This window comes from Scyliorhinus torazame, chromosome 10, assembly GCF_047496885.1.
Source record: "Scyliorhinus torazame isolate Kashiwa2021f chromosome 10, sScyTor2.1, whole genome shotgun sequence".
In the NCBI taxonomy this organism is placed as follows: Eukaryota; Metazoa; Chordata; class Chondrichthyes; order Carcharhiniformes; family Scyliorhinidae; genus Scyliorhinus; species Scyliorhinus torazame.
Genome location: NC_092716.1, coordinates 215878910 through 215894080, shown reverse-complemented (window position 1 = coordinate 215894080; position 15171 = coordinate 215878910). Strand labels below are relative to the sequence as shown.

The 15171-nt window shown below is 41.4% G+C and overlaps 1 protein-coding gene across 3 annotated transcripts in view; it reads right to left on the bottom strand.

Moving 5' to 3' along the window:
• pik3c2a (phosphatidylinositol-4-phosphate 3-kinase, catalytic subunit type 2 alpha) overlaps positions 1–15171 on the bottom strand; it is a 153357-nt gene that overhangs the window by 85481 nt on the left and 52705 nt on the right. For all 3 annotated transcript variants that reach the window (XM_072466379.1, XM_072466378.1, XM_072466377.1), the window contains 6 exons: positions 14933–15033; positions 13531–13688; positions 11181–11301; positions 3050–3161; positions 2109–2185; positions 1964–2027 (listed from right to left, as the gene is read on the bottom strand). In XM_072466379.1, the coding sequence (XP_072322480.1) occupies positions 1964–2027; positions 2109–2185; positions 3050–3161; positions 11181–11301; positions 13531–13688; positions 14933–15033 (633 nt within the window). The remainder of the gene's footprint in view (positions 1–1963; positions 2028–2108; positions 2186–3049; positions 3162–11180; positions 11302–13530; positions 13689–14932; positions 15034–15171) is intronic.

Sequence of the window (15171 nt, the reverse complement as noted above, 5' to 3'; positions counted from 1 at the left end):
TGCATCAAGGTGTCGAGGACGCGGGTTCGATCCTGGCCCCGAGTCACTGTCCTTGTGGAGTTTGCATATTCTCCCAGTGTCTGCGTGGGTCTCACTCCCACAACCCAAAGGTGTGCAGGGTAGGTGGGTTGCCCCTTGATTGGGAAAAAAAAAAAAGTATTGGGTACTCTAAATTTTTTTAAATGATATGCTCACCATATTTGGCCATGGTCTGGTACTCTCCACCGGCAGAGGGCCGGTTAGACAGCAAACCGGTCGTGCCCGGCGCAAATCTCGGTTTTGGACTTTCCCGCTATTTAGCCAGCGCACCCAGATCTGTGTCAGGCACAATGCGACGGTTAAATCCCCCTTAGAGTGGAACTTGCATGTGATGGACGTCCGGGGCACCTTGTCATTTTAGGTGCTAGGGGTTGTGGGTTAGGTAGACGCTATTGTGGAGGGAGTGAATGTTTAACGGTGGGACATGTGCTAATCAAGTACGCTGCTGTGTCTTTGGTGGGAGGATGGGACCGTTGTTATTGATATGGGGTTGACATATTTGTTACTGATTATTGTTTATTGTTGGCAGGTGTAAATGTGGGAGAAAATGTGAAAAAGGAGAATAAAAATATATTTTTTTAAAGTATGCTGCTGTGTCCTGGATCGTGCCAAGTTTCTGAGAGTGTTGTAGGAACTGCACTCATTAGGCAAGTAGTCAGCATTCCAACACACTACCACCGTGTGCCTCGAGGTTGGACAGACCTTGGGGCGTCAGGTGTCAAGTTGCTTGCCACATAATTCACAGCCTGCGATGCTTTCTTGCAGCCACAGTATTTGTATGGCTGTCCAGTTCAGTACCTGGTCAATGGCAACCCCCAGTATGTGATGCTGGGGTAATTCAGCAATGGTAATGTCACTGAATATTATGGGAAGATGAATAGCTTCTCCCTGGCTGGAGATAGTCATTATCTGGCACTTTTGTGGCACAAATGTTACTTGCCACTGGTCACCCCAGTCCAAATATCGTCCAGGTGTTGCTCCATTCTGACATTAGATCACTTCAGTAACAGAGTTGTCTGCAATGGCAATGATCACTATATAATCAACAGCGAACACCCCCAATTCTGACGTTGGAGGATGAAGCAACTGAACATGTTTGGATCTCGGACATTTTCTACAGGGACTCCTGAAGCAACAGCATGCTGGATACCATTGCCTTCAATCAACTACCCGGATCCAGATACTTCGGAAAACAGCCCAATCCAAAGAAATTGCAAACTCAAGATAATGAGAGAACTTCTTCAGATAGGATTCCCAAATGGAGGGTTATAAATAATCAAGATCAGAGCTTCCTTGACATAAATAAATTAATCTTGCAGCACAGCACCAGGGATCCGGGTTTGATTCCGACCTTGGGTGACTGTGTGGAGTTTGCACATTCTCCCAGTCTCTGCGTGGGTTTCCTCCGATTTCCTCCAACAGGCCAAATATGTTCATGTTAGGTGAACTGGCTATGCCAAGTTGCCCCTTAACATCCAACAGGTTAGGTGGGGTTATAGGCCTAGGTAGGGCACTCATTCAGTGGGTCGGTGCAGACTCGATGGGGCGAATGGCCTCATTCTGCAACATAGGGATTCTATGATTGGCTGTCAATTAGAACAGGCCTCGAGTGCTTGGTCACCGCTTCACGAAGGTGATAAAAAATCCATGGCTACTTCCATTATTTTCCAATCATCTAAACTTGGCTCCTTCCTATCCTTCTCTTTCATAAATATTGATAGAAACCACCCATCACAGACTTACAAACCATGGAGGTCTCATGCGTTACTAATCTGAGGGGCAGAGTCAGGCCTAATTTCTTAACCACAGTTCTACTTTGACATGCATATCATGCCGTTTCCAAGCTTCTCAATGAGGTTTAGATAGGTACTGCACCATTTCTCATTCTTTTTAAAAAAATGCTTCATACCAAATTAATACTTACTTCTCTCTGAAGGCATGCCTTTGTACGGTTATGATAAACTTCCAAAAGCTCAGCAAGACATTGTCTAGGCAAAAAAGTATATATTTATAAGTGGCCAAATCAAGAAAATGTGGATGATAATTTAGATACGGAATTAATATTTTACCTTGTAATTTCTTTGAAGGGCTTTTCCACCTGGGAGAGGTATTTCTCAAGATCAGTAGGTGTCTCATCATCGTCTGCCTGTTCAGTGTATAGATTTGAGAGAATAATTACAAATTTTCATCAAGACTGATAATTAGTGGTTGCAGCCCCTCCCCAAGAATGAGGAGGCACCATTTACCGAATATTTTCATGTTAAAAGGTTATAACAAAAATACCCAGCTGATGCAAATTTCTGGTTAAATTCCAATACTATTGACTTTTCATTCAAAACGACAATACTAAATTGGCATTCGCAAGTGGACTTGAAAGTCTCATGCTGCTGTGGAATTTAGTTAATTGGTGCTCTGACAGATGTTAAATAAATACAGGGAGATCAAGAACGTTCGCTCAAATTAAAGACATTGTATAAAAATGTGGTAGAAAACAGCATTGGCTTGATTTTAAACACTTCAAAAAAGAAAAACCTTTACACAGTTTCAAAAAGAGAAATCCTTAGAGAAAGGCTTATGATATTGAAAAATCTGCCCTCACCTTCTTGGGAGTAGTGTTGGTTTAACTTAAATGCAGGACAATAAAACTGTTGGACACTTCAGAGACCCATGGTCCACATCAAGAGCAATGAACTTACATTCAGAGTACCCATAGGGATGGTGTAGCTGCTACTATTCTGTCCCAAGGAAATTCCTCATCTCCAAATTTAGAACAGACTCTCTGCCACAACAGCGACGCTTGCATTTCCCAAGCAGCCACTGTTACGAATCAGTATATTGACTTTTTGGTGCTGAACTCCACTGACAATTATTGAAGCTGTCAATTCGTTATATTCAGGTCAGATTATCATACCATGAAAATAAAAATTTTACAGAAGTGCTACTGTGCTGTTTCCAAATCATAATGCATGGTCAAAGGAAATGTATAATTGAACTGATAAATTGTGCTCACCGTGCGGGCTAGGGCTCTGGAAATGGTACTGTGGTTTAATAATTGCAGCTTGATCTCAGTGTCACATTTACGACAATTCTGAATGTACTCGTGGCTGCCTAAGCAGTGGTTACTGTAATATACATGAATAAACATCAGACATCAGAACTACACAGTTACCTCAGGAACGGCTGCTCATGCAATATTAAAAGTAATAACTTGCGTTTATACAGCACTCTTCATATTCCAAAAATATCCAGAGGTGCTTTATAGGGGCATCATAAAACAAAATGACACAGTCACACAAGGAAATATTAGGGAAGATGACCCTGCAGCTTAAGAGCATGCAGGCATAGAGGGATGGCTAAGCAGTCACAACGAAAATATACAGGTAATGCAAGAGTCTCCCAAGTGCTTCTCACTCTCCAATGAGTACTGATCAAAGTGATGGTCAATCTTGAGAAGTGTAGCCAGAACAAAGTCCACGATACCATGACTGGCTTGAAAAGTAGTCTTTTCCGATTGCTCCCATTACAATATCCTAGTGAGTATGAATTAGGAGGATAGAGAAGATCAGTGTGTGGCTGAAGTGATGGTACAGAAGGCTTAAGATTCTTGGGACGTTGGAATTAATTCTGGGGTAGATGGGACATGTAGAGGCCACGCAAGTTTCACTTTAGAGCCCCGGTTAATTTCCCTGCAGGGCGATTAGTTAGTACTACTGAGGAGGGTTTAAATGAACTTGGCAGGGATGAAAGAACCAGGAGGTACTAGAGAAGGGCACCAAGGTACAAACATTATTGGTTAAGATAGGCAGCACTAGAGTAGGAAATTTAAGCTAGTCATTGGATTCCGCATAAGAGGGAAGAAATAAAGTTCAAATTATCCTTAGAGTGTGTGTGCGCGAATGTCCAGAGTGGGGTAAATAAGACTGGCAAGTCCCAGCTGCAAATAGCCATGTGGATATACAAAGTTTTAAAAAATAAATTTAGAGCACCGAATTCTTTGTTTTCCCCCTCAAGGGGCAATTTAACGTTGCCAATTCACTTACCCTGCACATCTTTGGGTTGTGGGGGTTGAGACCCACGCAGACACGGGGAGAATGTGCAAACTCCACATGGACAGTGGTCCGGGACTGGGATCGATCCCGGGTCCTCGGTGCAGTGAGGCGACAGTGCTAACTACTGCACCACTGTGTCGCCCTTATGTGGATATATGAAGATGTGGCTATAACAGAGAATGGGCTTAAAGAAAGACAGGACTAAGTATCAAATATTCCTGGATACAAAGTACTTAGGAAATACAGAGAAAGGCAGGAAAGGAGTGAAATACTGGAGAGGGATCAAGGACAGAATCCAAGGAACAAAACAAAGTACAATTACATTGCTTGATGTAGTCTATAGGCTGCCAAAAAGATGCAAGAGGAACAAATTTGCAAGGAAATTATAGAGCAGTGGATGAGAGTCGTTACAGTAGCGGACTGCTGTACGTTTCCAGTCTAATGGAGAAAGAAAGCACTGCTAGAACTGGTTCTTGGTAATAAGGTGGACCAAGTGTCAGTAGGAGAACATTTAGGGGATAGTGATCATTGTATCATGGGGTTTAGGTTGACTATGGAAAGGACAAGGAGAATTCAGACAAAGAATAGTTGACAGGAGCAAAGTCAGCTTCAAAGGGACACAGATAGATATTAAATTGGAATCAAAGGTTAGCAGGCAAAACTGTAATTGAACAATGAGCTACCCTCAGCTCGTGTACAGTCAAGGTATATTCCCTCAAAGAGGAAAGGCAAAAATCCCAGAGCTCCCTAGATGGAGATAAAGATATAAAGAAGAAAAAGTGCATTTAAGACACAGATGTCAGGTGGGTAACACAATGGAGAATCAGGCCAAATACACAAGGTTCAGAAGGGACTTGAAGAAGTAAATAAGAGAAACAAAAAGATTAGAGAATAAACTGGCAGCTCTCAAAAGGATATCCAAAGGCTTCTATAGGGATAATTAGAAAAAGGATAGCAAGAGGAGCAGTGGGACAAATTCGTGACCAAAATGGCATTTATTTATGCATGGAGACAGGGGTCATAGCTGAGGCAATAAATGAGTACTTTGCAGGGCAGCACGGTGGCGCAGTGGATCGCACTGCTGCCTCATGCCGCCGAGGTCCCAGGTTCGATCTCGGCTTTGGGTCACTGTCCGTGTGGAGTTTGCACATTCTCCCAGTGTTTGCGTGGGTTTCTCCCCCACAACCCAAAAGATTGTGCAAGGTAGGTGGATTGACCACGCTAAAATTTCCCCTTAATTGTAAAAGAATGAATTGGGTACGCTAAATTTGTTTTGTTTTTTAAAAAAAAAAAAAAAAGAGTACTTTGCATCGGTCTTTACCAAGGAAAACCATGCTGCCCATGCCATGGTGAAACAGGTGGTAGTTCAGACACCAGATGGGTTTAAACTGATGGGCATCATTGGATTGGTTGTTAGCACTCAATAGGGCACTAGGACCAGACAAAGCGCATCCAGGGATACTAAGGAAGCAGGAATGGAAATTTCAGAGGCACTGGCCATAATTTTCATTAGACTTAGGGTAGAAATTAGAAATGTTACACTTGATCAAATAAAAAAGGTTTCAAGATAAGCCCAGCAACCACAGGCTAAGCAGCCTAACCTTGGTGGTAGTAAAATAAACAATAATTCAGGACAAAATGAATAGTCACTTGGGGAAATGTGGGCTACTCAAGGCAAGCCAGCACAGATTTGGTAATCGCAAATAATGAAATGAAATGAAAAATTAAAATTGCTTATTGTCACAAGTCGGCTTCAAATGAAGTTACTGTGAAAAGCCCCGAGTCGCCACATTCCGACGCCCGTTCAGAGAGGCTGGTATGGGAATTGCACCCACGCTGCTTGGCCTGCTTTAAAAGCCAGCTATTTAGCCCTGTGCAAAGCAGCCCCTTCGTGTTATATGTGTTTAACTAACTTGCTTGAGTTTTTGATGACATAACAGAGAACGTTGATGAAGGCAATGCGATGTGGTGTACATGAACTTTGTTGCTAACTTTTGGTTGGTTCAATTGGCTCGGTTTTATAACCTTTGCTCTAGAGTCGCCAGGTATCTTTATACCGCCACGAGGTTCAAGTTCGAGTAATGATCAATAACTCAATAGACCAATTAGTAAGATTCAAATCAAAGCACATTTATTATACACAGTAAATCGCTACTCATGCGTAAACTCTACTTTCTAAGCTATTTCTGTCACTAACAGGCCAATACTTAGCTTCGGACTGGCCCACCAGGTCAGGGGAACAAATGGTCTTTCGTTCGGGTTCTGAGTCTGCGGGATTCAAAAGCTGGTATGGACTGGTAGCTAGGAGCGCCTATCTCGTAGCGAGCGTTGACTTGAGACTTGCGTTCTTTGGAGGCAGCTGGACAGGTCACTGTCAAGGGTTGGTTCGCGTTGTTGAGTGACCCTGTCAAGAAGGACGATTTGAACTTGGGGGCTTTACTTCATAGTCCCCAGGGGCTTCCCGCCCTTCGGGGCGGACCCCGTACCTGGTTTCAAGTGATTGGACTTCGTTCCAATCGCTTGGTTCGATTTCTCCAATGCTGGAGCGGTTTCTCCGAGCGTTGGGCAGTCTTTAGGTGTCCGTTAACTTCTTTTGTGTTGGCTCCTGCTGGCGCCGAGGAGTCTGGCTTGGCCTTGTTTACCTTAAATGTTTTGATTGTTCCCGGGGATCACACATTAGTATGTAGATGGCTGCTACATTATTATGCCGATGGTTGCTGGTATCGATGCTGTCTGGGCTTTTGCAGAGTCTAATACACAGTAAACTTGCACCTGCTAGTTTCTGCCTGTGTTGGCTGAATTTCCCTTCAGCCTCTGCTGTTCTCCATTTTACGTCGGGAATTGGCCAACCCAGGTGGCTACAACTTCCAAAAGGTATTTGTTAAGTGTTGCACAACAAACTTGTGAGCAAATTTAGAGCTCATGACATAAAAGGGACAGTAGCAACATGGATATGAAATTGCCCGAATGACAGAAAGCAAAGGAGTAATAGTGAATGATTACTTTTTAGACAGGAGGAAGGTTCATAACAGAGGTACTTGGATTCAGCATGAGCTTCCCTGCTCATGATAGACCAAGACCTTGACCTACAGGAAACAATGCCAAAATTTGCGGATGATACGGAACTTGGAACATTGTGAACCATTGAGGGGAATAGTGCAGAATGTCAAAGGGCATAGACAGTTTGATGGAATGGACAGGTGGTGGCAGATGAAATTTAATGCAGAAAAATGTGAAGTGATTCATTTCAGCAGGAAGAATGCAGAGAGACAAGATAAAACGGGCACAATTCCAAAGGGGGTGCTGGAGCAGAGGGCATATTTGAGCAGTGAAGGTGGCAGTTAGTAAAGCAGTAAAGCATAGTATCCCTGGCTTTAATTAATAAGAACAAAGAATGCAGAAGCAATAAAATGAATGCAAACTTGCATAAGGCACTGGTTCTGCCTCAATTGAAGTATTACATCCTGTTCGGTGCACTGCGCTTTCTGAAGAACGTGAAGGCATTAGAGAGGGTGCAGAAATTATTCACGAGACTAGTTCCAGGCATGAGGAACTTCAGTTTTGTAGAAAGTCTGGAGAAGTTGGGGCTGGTCTCCTTGGAGAAGAGAAGGTGGACAGGAGATTTGATAGAGGTATTCAAAATCATGAGGGAACTGGATGGAGTAGATAGGGAGGAAATGTCCCAGGGGTGAAAGGATCAAGAACCAGAGGGTACAGATTTAATGTCAATGGCAAAAAGAAAACAATGGTGACTTTTGTTTCATAAACACAATGAATGGTTAGGGATTTCAAATAGCGTATGGTGCAGGTGGGTCAATTGATAAAATTCCTGCATGAAGGTTCAATCGGAAAAGGAAGATTTTGGGAAAAAGGCAAGAAATTATTCACAAGACTAGTTCCAGGCATGAAGACCTTCAGTTATGTAGAAAGTCTGGAGAAGTTGGGGCTGTTCTCCTTGGAGAAGAGAAGGTGGACAGGAGATTTGATAGAGGTATTCAAAATCATGAGGGAACTGGATGGAGTAGATAGAGAGGAAATGTCCCAGGGGTGAAAGGATCAAGAACCAGAGGGTACAGATTTAATGTCAATGGCAAAAAGAAAACAATGGTGACTTTTGTTTTATAAACACAATGAATGGTTAGGGATTTCAAATAGCGTATGGTGCAGGTGGGTCAATTGGTAAAATTCCTGCATGAAGGTTCAATCGGAAAAGGAAGATTTTGGGAAAAAGGCAGTAGAGTGGCACTAAGTGATTTGCTCCTTTGGAGGGCCAGCACAAACACATTGGGCTGAACGGCCATCTTCTGTTCTGTAGCCACCTTGTGATTTTAGTCGATGAATAGTTTGGTTAAAGGACTGTAGGAGAAAAGAGGCAGAGGGAGGGATCTGCAGGAACTTGTAAGGGGCTGAAGGTACAGCCCCAACTGGGAACGCTCAGGACACCGAATGAGATGAGCTGGGCTGGAAGTGATTACAGAGATAGTCTGAAGAGAAATTTAAAAATAACAAAGCAAAGTTTAAAATGGAGGTGTTTCTTAACCTGGAGATCAGCAAGAACAAGGGTGACAGGTGAACAAAATCTGATGTTGAGTCAAGACAAGGGTAAATGTCTACAGAGGGTGTAGCATGGTAGGTTGGTCAGAGGTCTGCTGGAACTGTCAATACTGGAGGTATCAAAGGCATTGATGAGGGTTTCAGCAGATGATGATTTGAGGCAGAAGCCGAGTTATGCAATGATTTGAGGCAGAAGCCGAGTTGTGCAATGTTATAGAGTCATAATGGGTGGTCTTGGTGATATCACGGACGTGTGGGTGAAAGTTCAAATTGGGGCCAAAAATGACACCAATTCTGTCAAGTCTCGTTCAGCCTCGTATAGCCGCCAGGGATAGGAATGGAATTGGTGACTAGGGAGTGGAATCTGTTGTGGGGTGGGGAATGGGGGAAAACGAAGAGAGTTAGTTTACTCGTGTCACTGTCATTTTGGATATCATTTGTGATTCAGAAGCATATTATGGCAATGTAGCAGGAAAAGAAACCGGATTGAAAGAATTCAAATACTGGGAATGGGCATGAATTTGGGAGGGACAAATTTTTTACATTAAAATGCAGGCTGTACCCTTACTTTGTCTATAAACTGGCCTTAGAAATACGCAGCTCAATTAGAGTTTAGCAGTTAAACGGCAATGAAGTGAGATTCAGGCCTGAGCACTATTGCAAAGTCTGGAGTTTAAATTATTCCACACGATTTTCCATTTTAGAGTCCGCTGCAGTCCATTGCAAGTATTTTATAACCTTGGCTTCCTTCAAGAATTTTCCAAAAAGGATCATAAGAAGGTCAAGAGTATTTTTTATTCAGAAAATGAGTCTTCAGAGTTAATTTCATGTATCCCAGGAGTTTTGATTGATATGAACTATTTTCTACCATCATTCAAGCATTAGAAGGCTTTGAGATTCTATGATTTAAAAGGCTTCTCCTTCGTGAAGGTATTAGCTTTAAAATTTATGCACAAGTTAATTACTTTCATTGGCATATTTGGAACGTGGCTTCTAATCACGGCAAATGTTATGACTTAGTTTCTAAGGCTCGCACAACATGTTGCAGCACTCAATCCCAGTTCTAACCACCCAGTCCCCTGCTACCTCCGCAAGTTAAAAAAGGGGAGAGGTCAAAAGCTGAGGTCAGTTGCTGAAATTCATTAACACACCCATATCAGATCTTGAAAAATGATAGCTCAATCAGATGGCCCGTTACTACAAAGGCTTTAAAAAATAATGAAGAATGAATATGCATATTGAAAATATTAGGACGTCATTGAAAAAGTTCCAGCTGCAATATAGGATCAGAAACAAATCATTTTTAAACCAGCAAAGAAGTTGGATTCAATTTGAAATTGAACTTGGAAGTTTAATCTGATCGAAATACATGCACACAAGGTGAAATGGAAGTCTATAAGATGAAATGAAAGTCTATAACAGAGGTCACAACTGATTATCTAGAGTTTGTTATGAGCAATGTATAATTTTTGAATGGAACATATGAGTGTTAAGAACAGCAAAATGGCATCAGTTCAATTTAGGTTGTTTGTGAGCTTCGATGCCTGGGAGTCTGGATAGACTCCTGACTAAAGGGCAGTTCTTTTGAGTTTGTTTGCGTATACATAGATTTAATGAAGTTTTAAACCATTAAAGTTAAGGCATGAGCTAAAAGTTTAGGGATTATGGGGAGAAAAACATTACATTGCTTAGCAACAGTGGTCCAGACAAAGAACAAAAGGAGAGATTAGTGCCCGTCAGCTCTCAGCTGTAAAGACTACAAGGCTATTGAGGACAGTAGTTGACAGAATAATTTTTAAAAATCAGTAATGTGATCATTTTAGCAGAGGAAGACTGAGTTTAGCAGAGGAAGACTGAGTTTAGGAAATTCATTTGTTTGCTTGGAGGTTGAAGAAACAGTGAGTTTGGAGTCCGGTTTCAATATTTTGAGGAGAGGTACAAGTGGGGTGAAAAGCTTTTTGTGAATGCTCAGGAATTCACTAGAAGAAAACCACATGCCACTGTACCAGTCTCAATAGAGAAGCCTATGTATCAAGCTGGTGGTAACTCTCCACTGGTTTATGTGTATGTAAAGATATTGCTGGCGTAAAGGAAGTGCAAATTTGAAGCGGCTTCCAGTGTTTGTATGGAGATCTTATCAGCCTTTTAGTCTGGTTTAATATCATTCATTTTTTTCTGATTTAATAAATATATTGTGTTAAAAGGGTCATCAGCAGACACCTGTGAAGTTGTTCAGCAACTTTCTTCCGTGGTTTCTACAACAAAACTTTGGATCCATGAAGCCATGTTTCACTCCGGGACCTCCTTGTCCAGTATTAAACATCAGCTGGGATTGTATAAAGTATATAGAGCCAAAATGTTGCACATATTCAAAAATAATTCATACAAACAAAAAAATTAAAGTCAAAAAAAGCAACACAAACAAATGTGTTTTACTATTAAAATTCTTCCTACTGTAAATACCCATTGCCAAAGTGAAAATTCACACATCAATTGATAATATGGAGAAACATGATTAAGTGTTTCTGAGCCTCTTACTTTTGCAAGACTTCCTCCTGTCCACAGACTTTCAGTATGTAGCTGCCAATATCAACCTTATTTAGGTCATCATGAGCCCAGCACAGAGCCTGCATTATAATAAGCTCCACGTGGGAGCTCACTGTTAAAAAAAGCAAGAGTTTCAGGATTGTCTAAAACAATAAAGGGACATTAAAATAACTTGCACATAATTCACATCAGTAATTTTATGCTGAACGGAATAAATAACTCAAAATCAATTCAGGTTGCATCCCCCCCAGTTCGCAGTGTCATCTCTGGTGTTTTTAAGCTGAGGTCACAATATTTTTCAAGAAAACAAAGTTACTGGTACTTTTCCTTTCAAGGGTGAAAAATCATATTTGACTGGTATAGCCTATATCAATATAGAATCATAGAATCCCATCCCTACAGTGCAGAATGAGGCCATTCGTCCCATCGAGTCTGCACTGACCCTTTGAAAGAGTACCCTACCTAGGCCCAATCCCCACTCCAGCCCTGTATCCCCACCCAACCTTTGGACACTAAGGGGCAATTTAACTCAACACCCGTGAATACCAAGGGATGGTTTGAAAATTAAAGAAAGGGATGCCAATGCTGGAGTTCTTGGGAAGAAGAACGGAAAAACTAGTACAGGAAGCAAATGTGCTATTTGGATTGTGATAGGAAATGGAACTAGAACGAAGTCCGAGATATAAAATGGATCAAGACAAAAAATTTTTTTTAAAGGTGTCAACTGCACTGAAAACTATAGAAGCCAAGATGGGAGTGCCCACCATTACAGTCTAAAGAATCAATATATTGGGTTCTGCCCATCATACACCAAGCTGCTACAGTAATATGGATAAGGAACTGGCTGCATTTTCAAAGCGACTACACTGCCAAAAACATTAAAATCGACTGCGAAGTGTACAAGGTCTTAAAAAGTTCTTCCTTTCTTTTATTCATATGGAGACTCATGTGACCAACTCACATATCCTATGCCATAAATGTCTTGAAAAATCTAGACGGTCGGTCTTTAAAAAATCTATCCTATTGTGGATGTGGCAAGTGACTCAGGCCTGCACGTTTTTGGCCAAACTTTGGTCTCACTTTCCAATAGTTCTCTAGCGACATAATAAGTGATGTTTAAATTGGCAGGCCATACAGCCTCGACTCCAAACACACGTTAGAGACATGCCAAATTTTTTTTTTTTGTATGAACATAAGTAAATAGCTGTTTGGCAGGTACTTTTTTGCAAAATCATATCTAGTTTGGAGGGCAACAGTTAGTTTTGTCTTTAGAAGACAAAGCTGCTGTACATTATGCTTTCATATTTCAACTAGATCACTCAAATAAATAATTCATGATGCACAAGGTTTCAAATCCCTAGAAGCAACAAATTTGCCTGAAAATGCTTTTTAAAAGCGTCTTCTAAAGGTCACCTATAACAATCTATTGAACCCAGGTTCAGGGGGAATACTTACGGTAATTCCTATAGCTTTTCCCTATAGAAACACTGCTCGATATTACAGTTATACATGAAGCACACAACAGGAAAGTTAAAGTTACTGCATCAGACCACAAGGTGGTGTGGGTAGATTTTAAGGCTATACATCTATAGCTATCAAACGAACAAGCTTGTGATTGTAGAGCTTGTGATTGTAGAGACAATGTTATGCTTTTTTATCCAAAGAACAAGTAATTTCTTGCCAATAAATTAATAGACTGTAGTTAATAAAAGTTTCTGTCACTGTGCAGCAACTTATAACTAATAGATTCTCCATTCCTAACTCAGTATGGCCAACATCTGTTGACAGTTGGACAAATATGATAGGAATTCAGAGGTTCACTTCTCCCTTTTGTAACTGTTTAAGACTTCATTAATTCTGCTTAAAGTTTCAGAACGAAAGGACACCCATTTAATAAAATTCAACCTAGATAATTTTGGCAGAGGTTAAAGGATAATTTATTGCCGATTTATTTATGCTTCTGGTCCCATCTCACCAATTGCACACTTCCATCTAGCCCCAATTGCACACTTCCTGTACGTCTGAAGATAGTGTTGCGTGAATTATGTACACGAGCACAAGACTTTGATTTGTTGCACGTGTTTGACTGGAGTCATTCGTGTAACGTTAATTGTTTGATTAGACAAACAGAATATTTGGCCAAAGTGTTCCAGTGTACAGTATTTACATTCATACCCAAAAAGCCTTCTGTCTCACCCAAGCAACATACAAAATGAAATTTCAAAGAAACATCATGAATAAGTAATGGAGCACGTATGCCTAAGATTCCTCAAGTGCCATGCAATTATACACATTTTGTCATGTAACACTAAATGAGTAAAATGACGATTGCAAATCTCACCATCACAGGTGAATGTGACCGGCTCCTGAAACTCCTCAATTTCAATGGAGACCTTCACACTAGCATTTTCTCCATTCATATCACGGTGAAGCATAACAGGACTCAAAACATAGCCTGGATTTGTGGAGTGGTCACTGTATGGGAATGTGGATCGTAACCTAAAAGTGCAAAAAAATCACGCAAGTTTAGTTAAAGATTTAGCTTCAAACTCCTCTGACATTAACTTGGAAAGTCCAATATTTTACAGCCATTCTTAGCCAAATTTAACTGGGACATTAACATTTAACTAGACACTTCATGTCTGCTCAGTTTGCACATAGGAATATAATAATGGCTCAATTGTTAATAACAAGCATGCCCATCTGAATTTTTAATCTTCATCTCCACTAAGATCGCAATTACGAGCATGATTTAATGGCACGGTCACGCCCAACTGGCTGACGCGATGAGGCCTTTGAATCTTGCGAGATTTGCATTACTCAAAAAGCTGCACGAGATTGAACATATTTAATAATAATCTCTATTATCACAAGTAGGCTTACATTAACACTGAAATGAAATTACTGTGGAAAGCCCCTCGCCACATTCCGCCGCTTGTTCAGGTACTCAGAATGTGCAATTCACCTAACAAGCATGTCTTTTGGGACATCTTTAAGTGATGTCTATGCTGGATCTCCCGGGGCTCGTGAACTAGCGGCCTAGCCTGGGTGGTCGGGCTCAGGGCAGGGTGGTGCCCTTAAACATCCACGGTCACCTCAGCAGTCTGGCAGGGAGCCCAGGTGGCACTACCAGGCTGGTCAGGGCACTGTCAAGGTGCTTGGTTGCTCGTGCCAGAGATGCCTTGCCCTTAAAGAGATGGGGGCTTGAGGGCCCATAAGGAGATAAGTTGGGTGCGGCTGGGGGGGCCGCGATAGGGGCAGCCTTCAAAAGAATGCCACCCGAATCATGAATACTCTTCCTGCACTGTGCAGGAAATTATGTAAGTGCAGCCTCGGTGGCAAGAAACACCCTATAAACGTGCCCAAACCCAGACTCTTAAATCACGTCCTACATTTGTGATGCATCGCAGAAGTGATACTGCAGAAAAGAGCCAGTTCAATTATCCTTACCTGGTAACATTGCAGATTTCAGCATAAAGCTATCAAAAAGGTCAACTAATCTTGCTCAGTCCACTACAGTTGATTAATGCCATGCTCCTGTACATCATGCTCACATTTCTCAGAATTTTAAACAGGTGGAGTAAACAGGAAGTAAAACCTCTTCACAAACCTGGACAGCACCCCTGTCTAGCCAGGCAATTCATACTCATGCACCATCAAATATCAAACAATATACAAGAATATAATAAATATTTTGTGTTTATCAAAATCAACAAACCAAAAGAACAGTTGGCTGTTCTTACTTAACAAGTTCTTGCCAGAAGGCTGCCACCTCCCCATTTTGTGAATCGATTTGTTCCAGAATATTCTCTCCTGCAAGATCATTACTGGTCCCATTTTCGCCCTACAATGAAACCACATTGTTCCAAATAAAAATTGGCAATCCAATACATAAACACATTAACCATAGTTCGTGGCAGGAACAAACACAATCAACTGGTTGATTTTCCAGATGTTGATTCTCAGAATAGGTCAAGTAGGA